The following is a 15,200-nucleotide window of genomic DNA, read 5'->3' as shown; positions in this document are numbered from 1 at the left end:
ATGCGGGAGGTTTCTGGAACAGTTTTGTTCGACCAACAGCTCAAAACCCCAAAATATTCAGTTTACTCTCAGGTATGACAAAGAAAACCATTAAATCATCATATCTGAGAAGCTGAAACCAGCTAATATTTGGCATTTTTGGTCTATAAAATATCAGAAATTGGTGAAAAATGTCAATTATTGTTTCCCAAAGCCCGAGCTGACGTCTTCAAATGTTGTTTTGTCCCAGCTAACAGTCAACAATCCAAAGATAACTCAGTTTACTGTCAGTGAAGACTAAACAAACAACAAAATACTCATATGTATTATATTATTGTCATTTGAGAGGCGTGAACCGGAGAATTCTGACTTTTTTTCCTTCAAATGTCATGATAAAACCCCAAATATTCAGTTTACTCTCAGGTATGTCAAAGAAACACATTAAATCATATCAAAACCGAAAACTATTTGGCATTTTTGCTTAAAAAATGACTAAAAACGATGAATTGATTATCAGAGTAGTTGCTGATTAATTTTATGTTGATTGACTAACTGTTGCAGCTCTACAAAACAGTAAATATTAAAACAGTAAACATAAACAATCTGAGAAACATCAGTCTTTGGTTGAACTATTGGATGAGTCTCAGACCTGTGAGACCTGAACCCTGAGACACCAAAACCCAACATCTGTATATATTCATATAACATAAAACGCACAGACGAGTTCAGAGCAGACAAACCTTCAGGACACAAACTCAGCGGCCTTCTGCAGATATTTCTCCAGATTTAAACTTTATTTTTGACAAATGTCACTTTTTGTACTGTTTGTTATTAAATATTGCTTCATAAAAAAATAAAAACCTCTGTGCCATGTTGTAACTGTAACGACTGAAAAACATCAGACCTCACAACAGTTTCTGCATTTCTTCTGTTACATATTTCTTTTTTGCCTTTATCTGAGGATCCATGGACGTTGCGGTTATATGTTACGTGCCTTTACCATTAGGCCACCATGTTTATTTCATGTTTTATTATACTGTACATCAGCCAGCGGTGCCAAACACCACAGTGGATTAACTTACTGAACTGTACTGTGGATTTCACCTCAAAGTAAACCTGCTTCTCCCAGAAAGTCTCAGAATAAAAGAAAAAAAAAAAAAACTGAAACATTGTGTGAATTTCTTGCATTATGCCAAATTTTGATCATTTTTATTTCCCGTTCAGCAGCAGAGTTCAAAAGAGTCGCACAGAAAGAAAAATATGTATTTAATACATGTAATAACAGTATACAGCTCCTTTGATCTGCAATGGAAGCCCACATATTAAATTAAATTCTAGAAATAAGTTAAAAGATAAGTCCAATTTACTTTTTTAATTTTCAAAATTAACATTTTTAAATTATAATCGTGAGGCTCTGGAGCCGCCACAGACACTGCGACAGAATTTGAAATAAGTCCAAAGTTATTAAGTCAACATGGTGAGAAAAAACAGTCAGATTTACGGGTTTCTTCCTATCTGCTGTTTGAAAGGAGTATCAAGGTGAGGACACATTGGGAGGCTCAGCTGAGGTAGGTGAGGACGAGACGGAGGACGAGCACAGACTGGGAGTCTCAGCTGAGGTAGGTGAGGACGACGGACTGGATGGGCAGCCTGCAGACCGGACACAGCTTGTTCCTCTTCTTCAGCTTCCTGGCGCAGACGTAGCAGGACATCAGGTGTCCGGTTCGTCCGTGGACGATGCAGCCGTTCTTCGGCCGGGACTGACAGATGAGACAGGGGTCCAGGCATGAGTCCGGCAGCCGCCACTCCGCCGACACGCTGCGCTCCAGCTCGGGGACCGCGGGAGGCGGAAGAGCGGGCGCGGGAGCGGCGGTGGGGGACGACGGGAGAAGCTCCTGGGAGTCGCTGGAGGAAGAAGGCTGGGAGTCAGGAGTCCAGAGCTTCTCCTGGGAGGAGGAAGGCTGGGAGGGTGAGAGGAGTTCCTGGGAATCAGAAGTCCAGAGCTTCTCCTGGGAGGAGGAAGGCTGGGAGGATGAGAGGAGATCCTGGGAGTCCGGAGCAGATGGAAGGGAGTCAGACAGGCACTGCGACAGGAGAGGAGGAGTTTTCGCTCTTTTGCCGTCTGGAACATCGACTCCTTCGTTCTCCTCGACATCAGAACCTTCAGGAGACACAACAATCAATCATCAGTAACTTATTGACAATTTGCCCAGATGAAAACCCAGATAGGGGACAAAAACCAAAATAAAAGTGTGCTCATCTCATCACTCATCTTGTCTGTAAAATACTGAAAAATATCCAAAGAGAAGCGTTAAATCTTTACATTTGAAAAGCTGAAACAAGCTCATTTTTGGCATTTTTTCCTAAAGAATCAATCATCAAAATAGCTGGCAATTAATTTCTTGTCTATTGATTAATCGGCTAATCATTGCAGCTCTAGAAGTGTGCAGACAGACACTCTACTTTGTTCTTAATGGGATCAGTCATCCTGCAGCTGGACTGAATGCAGGACTGGATGTGCACATATCTGTCTAATATATTATATCTAAGATCAATCCTGTTGATCAGTGACCCCCGTTTCCAGTCGATCCTGACTCAAAACGCTGGGCTGGGACTTAAAACTACCTGGAGCTTCTTTGTCTGCTGATTGGTTGGTTGGTTTGGTGGGAAGGGCTTTAGGACTGGAGGCGGTGGAGCTGGTTATGTTGAGGGACTCGTCAGGCAGCCAATCCTGGCGCAGAGTCCAGCAGCGGAGACAGTTTCTGGGGAGAGGAGGGTTCAACTCGTCACACTTCGCACACCGCCAGTAGTCCTGAGAGAGAAACACACAGTTAGACCTGAATTATATATGTGTGTGTGTGTGTGTGTGTGTGTGTGTGTGTGTGTGTGTGTGTGTGTGTGTGTGTGTGTGTGTGTGTGTGAGAGAGACTCACAGCTTCAGTGATCTCTGTGTCTTCATCAAATGAATCCTCTTCCTCTGCTTCAAAGATGGTGACCTCATACACCTGCACACACACACACACACACAGAGCGGCTGAGTTTATACCAAACTGACTTTTAAGTGACTTTTATTTCAATATCAAACATGAAAAATCCAGAAAACATCATATTGACATGTAGCTGATTCTAATTTTTCTCATTTCTAGACGGGATTTGATACCTTAAATATTAGAATAATCTGACATTATTCTATATTTTTCTCATAGTCAACAAATCTCATGAAAAGAGCAAAACCAACAACATGTTAATTGTGTCTCTCTATACTTTGACTTCTCTACTCTGTAGCTCCAAGGTTTAAAAAACAGACCTCACAAATCAGTAATTTCCTAAAACAGATGGTCACTGTAGTTTTCAGAAGAGCTGAAACTATTTTTATAATCAAATAATCTTTTATGTCTTTTTTTTTTTTATACTAAAAAAATACAAAATATTTTCTGTTTCCAGCTTCTCAAATGTGAGAATTTGAAGCTTTTCTTTGTCACATGATACTAAACTGAATATGAACTGATATAAAAATAAAATAAAAAAAAAAAAAAACATTTGAAGACGTTAATCTGGGTTGTGGGAATTATAACTTTAATTAATTTTTTAAAATTTACTAACGTTTTATAGACAGAATGATCGATCCAGAAAATAATTGGAACGGAAGGAGACAGTACATTTGTTGGGGACTAATTTCAGCGGCGGATGAACACACATTCGGTGCGTTAGTGTGTGTGAAATTGAGTCAAAATAAACTACAGTGCAGCTCGTTGACGTGTTTTAGCTCACAGAGAAATATGAGGCTCTGATTCAGTTCTTTGTTGGTTTTTTGTTGTTTTGATTTGTTGATGAAGAGTCATATTGTTTACCTGGTCGTCCGCAGACAGAGAGGCGTCGTCTTCGTTGTAGTCATCGGAGTCGATGGACTCGACCTCGAACTCCACGCTGAAGTTGTCACTGTCTGAGTCTGAGGGTGCGACCGTGACCTCTGACCTCCCAGACTAAACACACACACAGTCCACATTATAAACCAATACATACATTATAGTGTGTGTGTGTGTGTGTGTGTGTGTGTGCACTGTGGCTACTCACCGTGCTGTGTGAGTCGGACGATTGGCTGCTGTGTCGGTCCCGCCCGCTTCCCAGTCCACCAATCACGCACCAGGACAGGCTTTCGTCAAAGGTCAGGGAGTAGCTGTCTGACCGCCTCCTCTTCCTTCCTTCTTTTTCTCCCTCTTCCTCCTCTGACTCTTCCTCATCGTCATCCTCTACACTGTGGGAGGGACCTGAGGAGATCCAGGCGGGAGGTGGAGTTTAAGTCATGACATCACAGGTTTGTTTTTAGAGCTCTAACGAGACGACGGCGCCGCAGAAGAAGAAACTCACCTGGGTCACTGCTCCTGCAGCTCCTCCTCCTCCTCCGTCTTCTCCTCCTGTCTGGTGATGAAGAGCGACTTTCTGAATCTGCCTCCTAAAAACACAAACACACACATTTAGATTTGGAACTCAAATGCAGACTCCTTTATAAAATAACGTACAGAGAGACGATCATCAAACTCACTAAAAAAAAACTTATAAGACATCATGTGCTGAATGTTCTTAACTGTTATTGTCTTTTAGTTAATTCAGCATTTAAAGTAATTAACCAAATAATTATATATATATATTTTTAAATCAATATCTTTGCATCATGATTCCTGCAGTTTGCTGCTATGTTTACATTATTTCATTGTGTTTCTTTGCATTTCGACAGGACATTTAACCTAAAACCTGTCCAGAACAATGTGTGCTATGTGCTCCTAACATGAACAAACACTGAGAACTCTGTGGAATAAGCTGCTAAAAACATTCAGAGCGTGCGTCTCACCTCCGTCCCTCTGTCTGTCGGACTGTTGCTGTGTGATTCACTTAAGCTTTGCGGTAAATCTGAGAGAAGAAAGAGAAAGGCGGGTTAGTTTTATTACAATCTGAGCAGCAAACAAGGAGAAAGAGAAAGTTGTAGAGCTGGAAACTCATTGATTATGACGTTCTAACCATCCCAGTTTCAGTCATGTTTATATGATGATTAGCCAATTAATCAATCAACAGAAAATTAATTTGATCCTTTTCTTTCTCACACAGGTTATTAAACTGAATATGTTTGGGGTCGTTATTCTCCGTTTGAGTGCAGGTGGTTCTTGTGTCCTGCAGTGCCCCCTCCTGGTCATTCAACTGAAGTATTTACACAACAGGTATTTTCCTTCACAGCTAAACAGACACAGTAGAGTAGAGAGCACATGCACCAGCATCTGCTGCTGCTATTTATTTTCAACATTGTTGCCTTGGAAACGAATCATCGGTGAGTATTTTATGTTGGTGATTTCTTTGTGGTGTATTTGTTTTGTTGCAGATCAGATCTAGAGGTGACTTCATTGATTGCTAGCATAGCTGCAACCTGTTAGCTAACCTTTGCTTTGCTTTGTGACACAGATTTTTTTTTTATTTCTTACATAGTTGTGTCAGATTTGTATTTGCACTTTGTCACAGTTTTACGGTAAATGTGGATCTTCATTAAACCTGCAAGAAAAGTGAGGCCTTGTGTTTATTAGAAGACTGCAGACTGTTAGCTAACTGACTAGCTACTCATTGCCAGGACAGTATAGTCGGACTTAAAAAGATGTTTGAAGACATCAACATGGTGCTGTTGGAAACTGTAACGGCCAAAACCATTAATCAAGAAAATATTAATAGTTGCAGCAGTTTCCAGTTTAACTCAGACAGACAAGATGACTCATATTAGAGAAATGCAGAAGGAGGCTGGTGCAGATGAGAAAGAGCTGCTACAAAAAATAAAGATGCCATGTTTGTCTTCAGTCAACATGTTACAGGACAAAACAAAACTAAATATAAATACAATCTGGATTTAGAGTATTTGTGGCCTCTGGGAAGCGTTGAGTGCAGAGTGGCTCACTGAGCTCAGTGAGGCAGGTTAGCAGTGAACCGTGAACGTTCAGTTTAAAGCTACAATTTGTCAGAAAATAAAACCCTACAGCTCCTCAAGAAACCGTTATTGTGACGGAGGTTAACCGCAAAGTTTAACTGCAGCTTCTCCCGGGAGTTTCTCCAGCGCAGTCTGGAATAAATAACAGAAGCTATAAAAGTCTTGTTCACATCTATTTATAAACCTGCTTGACGTGAAATACCGAAGAGTTTTAGGCTACTGAACATGTTACATCAATACTGTTCAGTGCAAAGAAGATGTTTACTGTGAGGACGGAGAAGCTTGTGCATTTCTGGTTACATCAGATGTCAGGTGATATGAAGAAGAAGAACACAAAGAGAGGAAGCAGAAGTCCTACCTTGGCTTTTCACAGCCACCAGGTTCTTGGTTATCATTGCAAACAGAACTCTGCAACATAAAACATGTTTTAGTTACTTTACTGTCAAATCCTGAAACATAAAACATCACAAACACAGAACTTCCTCTTTAAGAAACCGTCAGTAAACAATCATCTTCTTCTTCTTCTGTTCTCTCACCGTGGCTCTTTAACAGAGAAGCTGTCCACCCCTAGCACACGCCCCAGTGCATCCTGGGAGCAGTGGACGATGTGCTGCTGCTTCTGGTCGTACAGCTGCTTCTGGATTATGTACTGACCCAGGTAGAACATCACCTGCAGGAGGACCAGCACAGACGCATGATGAGAGAAATGGCGACTGAAATCACGCTGAACGAAGCGTTAAAATACGCAGGAAACTTGATCTGGAGTCGTGTTTTTAACATGATGAACATCTTAAACTGTGCAAAGTGTTTAAAGTTATAAAAACATTAAATAACAAAAACAAAAATCACAAAAATATATATAATGACTTTTCCAACAGATGCTCAGTTGGTGAAGATATTTAAACTAAATATAATCAAGATGACAAACTCATGGCTGCAGTTGCCATGGCAACACACAAACAAGGGTTGTCACAAACAGAAAACACCGTTCAGAACTTCCCCTCAACGTTCACTAATAACTGTCAAAACAGCATCGAAACCATGAAACACATATAACGTTTAAGATCAACAACATAAAAGTAATTTAGCTGCTATTAGCTCTGTTTTTTTTGTAAATTCATCATTTATAGTTTCCTGCATCTTTATTGGTCTTTGCTTAATATTTTGAGTTCAGATTAGAGCTTCAACTGCTGATTACTTTAATTATCGATTCATCTCTTTGTCTGTAAAATGTCAAAATGTCAGTTAAAAATCTAAAGTTATTCATATTACCATCATGTATGACACTGAATAGCTTCAAATCATCACATATGAGAAGCTGCAACCAGCAAATATTTGACATTTTTAGACACATTCAGTGAATATATAGTTATAATTCCAGGGTGATACCAGTATAAACACTGTGGTGAGTTAAAAGAACATGTTGTTGTTGTTCATGCAAAAAAAGAACAAAGAAATCTATTTATATTTACTCTATAAATACTTTTTTTCTGGGTGGAACCATTAAAAGCTCTAGATTTTCCCTCAGAAACAAGCTTGCAGAAATAATAATAATAGCAGAAAAAGTACTGATAGATAACAGATGAGAATAAGTAGAGTATGCACTTTAATCACCACTATAGTTTCACTACATCTACTGTTGATTGTACTGATCAGTGACATATTGACGTTGTACCTCCTTCATGGTGAAAACATCTTTAGTGGCTCCTGCGTGTCGCAGCAAAGAATGAAACTCTACCTTCGGTCTGACCTGAAAACACACAAACACAACAGGAAGAGGTTGAATCACAAACACTAGAAACACTTAACAGACCAGTAAAGAACCAGTAACCAGCTGCTCCGCTCTGCTCTCTCACCAGTTTGTTGTCGTCAGCCATGTCGGCGGTGGGCTCCCCGTCAGCTGACATAGTGAAGCTGATTGTTCCTGCACACAAACACACACAGGACACACAGGTTGTTATAGATTATATGGATTATTATAAGGATCAATACAGGACTGAGACACATAACAGCAGGTCTGAGTGCTGCGTCAGACTGAGTCAGAGGATGTGGACGGCTGAGGAATGTCCTCCCAGCAGCCCACGACCGCGGTCTGCATCGTTCAGCCCACGCTGGCTGTTCACACCATGACCGGAGAAAAATCACCTGAACCTCACAGTTAAACTTTAACTCCACATCAGAGCGGCGACGATGAGTCGATTAATCCATCAGCAGAAGATTAACCTGCGACTGTCTTGATCATGAATCCTTGTTTTACTCTTTTTCTGGCTGCAGCTTCTCAGCTGTGAGGATCTGAAACTGTTTTATGTGTAATCGATTAATGGTTTTTAAGAGAAAAATAATCCAAATTCTCTGTTTCCATCGTCTCAAATGTGAAGATTTTCTGCTGTCTTTAGTCCTTTATGACAGTAAACTGAATATCTTTGGGTTGTTGGGACATTTGAGGACGTCGTCTCAGGTTTTAGGAAACATTTATGACTATTTTCTGACATTTTATGGACCAAACAACTAATCAATAATGAAAACAATCATTAGTTGCAGCGCTCTATATCTGTGGATTTTGGACTGTTCTCAGACACACCTGAAGGCGTCACCTTGGGCTCTTTTTCACTATTTTCTGACTTTTTACAGACAAAATGATTAAACAGTGAATAAAATCATCACTAGTTGCAGCCCTGCTGACAACTGAAGCTGATATAAAACCTGTTGATTAAACACATCAACACAACCATCACAACTTATTTAGACATGTAATCAGTAAGAAATCTCTTATTATCAGCAGCATAAAGGTCTCATGAAATGAAAAACACATTTTCTCAGTCTGTGTTAACTGTTCACTCATCTCTCCTTATTCGCCAAATATATGTCAAAAAGAATCATTATCAGTCTTTTTCTCTTCCTGTAAAACGGTCTGAAATGTTAACTGACTCATCCTGCACTCAGGGGCTTTTATCAAAGTTCCTCTGATCAGATGTGAGTCGGTCATATAACGCCGCACTTCAGCATTTATGAGTCGTAGTAGCTGACAGAGCAGTAAAGAGAGAGATAGAAGAGATGTGTGTTTAGATGTCTCCTCCTCCTCCTCCTCTTCCTCCTCCTCCTCCTCCTCATCTATCAACAGGTGAGAGAAGTGTGTGTGTGTGCGGAGCCAACAGTCCTCCGTAACACCGTACGGCGCTCGACTCTCTGAGCCACGCCCACTTTTTTTAAGCAGTCCAATCAGATGCGAAGAAATGGATTTAAACCCCTCTTGTAACAGAACACCTCTGAAATACTCAGTATGACTGAGAAATACGTCACAGAACAGAAACTTAAGACACTAACTTCCCTTTAACTTCCCTCTAACTACCTGTCATATAACATTTGAGAGATGAGAGGAAAAAACACATATAAATGCTCAAACTGGTATTAAAAGAATGACTTACATCATTAAAAACTCTTCATATGTCAAACTAACATTTAGAATAATAGTTTCTGTAGAACAATAACATCATATTGTCAGTAGTTATGAAGTAAACAGTTCTATATAAAGTTATTTCTTGTTTATGCATAAATGAAAGTCTTACCGGTGTCTACAGAGTAAAACGTATCAGCAGTCCATGGTGTGGAGGTAAAAGTAGATAAAGTGCGGTGAGGGGGGAAGCAGAGCTGCAGTCTCTTATAGACCTGCTCAGACATGTCAGGACTAGACCAGCCTAAATGGTGTGGCCTAGCAAAACTGGGCCTATCAGGGCCTAGAGGATGAGTCAGCAGGACTGTTGTATGTTCATGTTTTGACTGACTGTACCAGCTGATTTAATCATACAGCAGCTCTGTGTGGAGACATGCCGGGACTAGTCCAACATGACTCATGCTTGTTATAATTAGATCAACCACACTAACCAGGGCTAACCAGAGCTAGCTAAACTCTAGGTCTGGTTTGAGTGTGTTTGCACGGCAGACGTGTCCTCAGGGGATCAGATTAAAACTCAGCATCTTTTCCCCAAATATAGAGACTTTATTCAGGCAGGTTTTTTTTTTCTTTTTGTTTTCTTTTCTAAGAGCCGGTCTGGGCAGACCGACTGGAACAAGAGTACTACTGGATTCATGTCAGATCCAAGAAAAATCTGCATGTCAGTCATATATTTAGGACTGTGACTTATTTTTACTTTCACAAACACAGAACTTCCAGTCATAGAATTACTAGATAACGTCATCTTGTTCTGTGTGTCTGGACTGAATATTCATCTTAGTTTTTTTAGCTCAACACACACAGATTATTTTGTGATTTCAAGCTTTTTGTTAATTAATTTCTGACATCATTAACTAGTCTCGTTAGAAAACAATAAAGCAAGTCTGGACTAATCCCATCTGAAACAGGTTTATCAGTTTATTACAGAACTGATTGCAACAGACCCAGAAGTGCAATATAATTCATTTCATCATTAAACACGTCGATGTGATCAAACTGAAAGGACAGATCTTGAACTTTTCCGTTAGTGTAGGCTGTCCTGTGACAGTAGGTTTCTTCTTCTTCTATGTTTTTCCCTATACAGCGGGACTCCACCACCACATCAAATCAAACCAGTTTCAGATGGGATTAGTCCAGACTTGCTGTATTGTTTAATGTCACTTGTATCTCACAGAGACTGAAAACTGAGTCACTCAATGTCATATTACAGCCAGTGAAAAGTATGAAAAATTATTAAATGATGGAGTAATATAACATATAAACAAATGTTTATATATCTGTAATGAATATGAACACTTTCCCATGAAAAAGCTTTTGAAATATACAGTTGAAATATCTTTAAAATGTTTTTTTCAGCTCTTAAAATCAATATTTTTAATCAGAACCAAATAACTTCTAGATGATTTAACTACATTAAAACGACACTGAATCAAAATTTGGTTGCAAGAAGGTGAAAACTAGCGGAGATATTAACGTCTGAAAATTAAAGATTCTTCTTACGGGTAAAAAGTGTTTTATCTTTATTAATTTAATTACTATAAAACATTCAGCAACAACTATTTACATGAACACATGTTGTAAATGATCTTTAAGGTTTCTCGGATGTTCAGTACAAATTTCAACCCAATAACAGTGAATAATAATCGATTAGTGAGGCTTCAAATACACACGAGTAAAAACGAGCTCTGAGGGCCAAACTTCAAACGTTCATAAGTTAAAAAGGTTTTTGGAGCAGAGCTGGAGGATTTTACATGATCTCATGAATTTAATACAAGTTTTTACATTAATTTTTGTCAAGAAAAGCCGTGATATGAAGTGAGAGAGTCAGTATGATTTATTCCTGCTCTGAATGAGCGGACGCAGCTCCTCCGTCATCATTTGTGCAATTATTGTTATTTTAAACAAGTTAATTGTTGTATGTTTTATTTTGAAGTTGTGTAGTGGAGGAGGATTTATATCCTGAACCAGAACATTTTCAATAAACTTCAATAAATAAATGAAATTAAAATTTAAATAATTTCTCGATTAATCGTTTAAAAGCAGCTGAAAGTGTTGATATATTTAAATGTTAACTTAAAAGCCTCTTTAGTCTGACTTTTGATTCAAATATTTTTATTTATTTGTTTAATCATTTGTCTCGTTATATTCACGTTTTTAAATGTTTTATTACATCTAATCTATTTTATTTGTCCTTGTCTTTCATCTGTGGTATCTAGTTCTTATTTTATTTCATTTTAAATCTATTTTATTACATTATCTCTTTTATTTTCTCTTGTGTATTAGTCTCCAACCGCTTGACTTGTGTGTGAAGCACTAACCTGTATGAAAGCTGCTGCACAAATAAAGAAAAGAAGATATTGATTTAATTGTCACATAAAACAAAGAAAAACTGAAAATCTTCACATTTGAGAAGCTGAACAAGCATTTATGCTTGAAAAATGACTGAAACCTTACTGCCTGTTAATTCTCTGACAATCAACTAATCAACTAATCGTTGCAGCTCTGCTAATATATCTAAATAATTACAAATATGTAGAAATAGGGAAAAGGGGAAGGAGATTAAACAGAGGAGTCAGGAGAGATTAAATTGATATGAGATGATTTCATCAAAGCTACAATCAAATGACCAGAAAATAAAACTAGTTTAGAGTTTCTGCATTCACTGGATCAATATTATTTGATTGATTTCTATAAAAACACCTCTTTAACTACAAGCAGCAGATGACAGAGAGACTGATCTGATCTCAGTCACACAGCAGAAACCAAAACACTGAAGTCACTAACATGACAGCAGGATCAATGATATTACATAAACAAACCTGACACCTGTAAAAACACATGAATATGAACAATAAGACGTTTGACTGATATTTAGTAAAGATGCAACAATTACTTGATTAATTCCAGCTATTAAATGAATCACTATTTTGATAATTGATTCATCATTTTGAGTCATTATTTAAATTTAAAGAAGAAAATGTCCAAATTATCTGATTCCAGCTTCTTAAATGTGAATATTTTCTTGTTTATTAAGTTGTCTATGACAGTAAACTGAATATCTTTAAGTTGTGGACAAAACAAGACGTTTAAGGACGTCACCTTGGACTTTGGGAAACTATGACATTGACATTTTTTTAACCATTTTCTGACATTTTATAGACCAAACAATTAATTGAGAAAACAACTGCTTGATTAATTTAGTTTTCTAAATCAAATTACAAGCAGCCACCTCTTCTCCCCCTATGAATCTAATATTTCATAAACACACCCTAATATGTTGTTCAAAAATGAATTACAATCCACTCCACACTCGGCTGGGATACACACATCTTAGAGCTTAAATAAAAAAATAAAACTGATATTGATCCTCTCTTGTACGTCTCTGTATGACAGGACATGTTTTGGCCCCTGAATGTGAATATGTCTGGACAGAGATCTGTGTGACTGTACAGAAAGAATGACTTATACACACACAGCTGACACACTGCTGTATGAGTCAGCTGTTGGATAGTACAACTCGTACACATGTAGTGAAAATATGCCCGGACTTGTCCCGCTCTCTCTCCTCTCTCCTCTCTCTCTCTCTCTGTCTATGTGTGTGTGTGTCTACTCTCTACTGCTGTAATGCAGGCAGACTGAACTCTGTCATCATCGGGATACAATAACAACACTTTCACACATCAATGGAAGAGTAATGAGCCCGAAACTTCAGTTCAACAGCTGACAAACTGACGGATTTATAACCAGTGAAACTTTAAATTTACCGACGTTAAACACTTTGGTTTGCACTCTTGTTAACTTACAGTCTGTGGATGCTATAATGATGCATGTGCTAAACTCTGTCTGCTAATTGAATGTGGCACCTATCTTTTTCTCTTTAATATATCTAATTAGAAGTTTACGTTAAAAGCAGGTGTTTTAACACGTATGACAATATGACAGCCATGCATGCAGGAAACACATGAAAATGTGTACTAACGCTGCTTTTGTAACTTGTATATTAGCCAGCAGGCTAAAAACACAGCAGTCACTTCTAACTTAACGCTGGTTTATCACAAAAACATTTAAATTCAGAATGATCCCGAATTAAATGCAAAAGCAGCCGTGTGGAACAGTTAAATCTACCGTTAGTTAGCTAACGTTACACAACACTTGAAAGGAAGCTAAACAAACGTTACACAATTTAACGTCAAATACTATCTTATATATAAACAACAGGATTTTATCGGACAGTAACACCTGTCACACAACGAATGTGAGTTCTACAAACTTTATGAAACCTAATAGACTATTTCATTTGACCAGAATCTTGCTGATTTAACAGAGTTACCCGTAAGCATACAGCGACCGCGTGGCTGCTCCTCGATGCCGGTCTGCTCAGCCAGGAAACCCCGAGGCTCCGCGGCCTGCTAGCACGCTGCCAACCACCTGCTAACTTGTGCTACTGCTAAGGTTAACTACAGCGCCAAACTCCAGGCGTAGTTAAGTTTAAGCATTGTTTACGTACCTTTCAACCTCCTGTTGATTAAATAATATCCAAACAACGACGTTTATCCACCAGTTTACCAGACAGTTGAACTACTGACAGTCGATATGTTTACTGTTCAGTTGTTCATTGATGCTTGTCTCTGTAGCGCCCCCCTGCTGGCCGTAAACTGACACTGCAACCAGCGTTAACGATAACGATAACATACGTTTTTCTTTTTTCTACTTTGATTAAATAACTTTAAATGGTTAAATGTGTAAAAATATATAATAATAATATGAAAATAATTATTTAACTGAATAATTTAATTAGACATCACTCAAAACGGGCTATTTGTGTGTGAGCGGTTGTCAGAATTGGGTGCCAACATTCGTACTTTCATTTTAATACAGATAGTCATAATGAAAAGTTAATTGAATGAAAATTGCAAATAAAAGGGAGGAACATTTGCATGTGACTAAATGGACAGTTTGTGGCCCTGTGAGGATTGGTTCTGAGATTACTAACAATTAAAGTTTACAATTTTTGAGATAGATGTTATATTGTAAGAAAAAGTCATATAATGAGATTGTATGAGTAATGTTGATGACCTGAATTTAGTTAGTTTCACCACCGTATCGTTTATCAGAAATTTTATGATATTGAGATGAAATTAACCCAGTTACATGATGTATAAGTCAATAACAGGACGTGTTTTGGAGCAGGACTTTTCCTCCAGGCAGTCGATTCAAAGCTCTAACCAGCATACTGCACCTGCCAACAGCCAAATACTGATCAAATATGCAAATGGCTGATAAATTAACTTCACTCCCAAGACAAAATAACAATGGTAATCTATTGAGTGGCTGGTAACATTCATTAGCCATTTGGCTGGTGGACAAAAAAAGTTAATATTGCACCAACTGCAGCAGTTCAAACAAGTCATTAACCAGTAAAAACTGTTGGGAAAACCTAAAACATGGACATGTAATCCACCCTCATAACATATGACATGTTGCTCTGGAAGCAACATGATTGTTTTTTTCTCTAAATTGTACGACTTTTTCTTCTTTCAAAATCAAAGTTTATTCTGGACATATTACTTTATTGTAATATTGATGACTTTATTCTCAAACTCTTCATTCTCTGGTGGCTTGTACTGAGCTCTGATCATTTATTTTATAGTATACGGTGTGATCTTTGTCACAACTGTCACACAACTGTATAATCTTTACAGTTTAATAAGATGTGAGACACTAAATGCTAACAATATGTATCTTCTTCAGGTGGGGTTTAATATTTTAAAGACATTAAAAAAACAAATCTGATGATGCAGACACCAC

At 38.2% G+C, this 15,200-nt stretch overlaps 1 protein-coding gene across 3 annotated transcripts; it reads right to left on the bottom strand.

Moving 5' to 3' along the window:
- Positions 1 to 961: 961 nt before the first annotated feature.
- mdm2 (MDM2 proto-oncogene) lies at positions 962 to 14,045 on the bottom strand. 3 transcript variants are annotated; one of them, XM_042403654.1, is made up of 12 exons: positions 13,900 to 14,045; positions 7,798 to 7,865; positions 7,617 to 7,691; positions 6,478 to 6,611; positions 6,300 to 6,349; positions 4,829 to 4,887; positions 4,348 to 4,432; positions 4,054 to 4,247; positions 3,831 to 3,962; positions 2,913 to 2,984; positions 2,605 to 2,791; positions 962 to 2,140 (listed from the first exon to the last, which is right to left on the bottom strand). In XM_042403654.1, the coding sequence occupies exons 2-12, from the start codon at positions 7,846 to 7,848 to the stop codon at positions 1,590 to 1,592; spliced, it is 1,590 nt and encodes a 529-aa protein (XP_042259588.1). In that variant the 5' UTR covers positions 7,849 to 7,865; positions 13,900 to 14,045; the 3' UTR covers positions 962 to 1,589. The 3 variants fall into 3 exon arrangements, with proteins under 3 accessions (XP_042259588.1, XP_042259587.1, XP_042259586.1); XM_042403653.1 differs by lacking the exon at positions 13,900 to 14,045 and adding an exon at positions 13,723 to 13,848; XM_042403652.1 differs by lacking the exon at positions 13,900 to 14,045 and adding an exon at positions 9,508 to 9,660.
- Between the last annotated feature and the right edge of the window lie 1,155 nt (positions 14,046 to 15,200).

This window comes from Thunnus maccoyii, chromosome 23 (assembly GCF_910596095.1).
Source record: "Thunnus maccoyii chromosome 23, fThuMac1.1, whole genome shotgun sequence".
NCBI classification, from domain to species: domain Eukaryota; kingdom Metazoa; phylum Chordata; class Actinopteri; order Scombriformes; family Scombridae; genus Thunnus; species Thunnus maccoyii.
The sequence above is the reverse complement of the archived record's forward strand: the minus strand, read 5'-3'. Positions and strand labels throughout refer to the sequence as shown.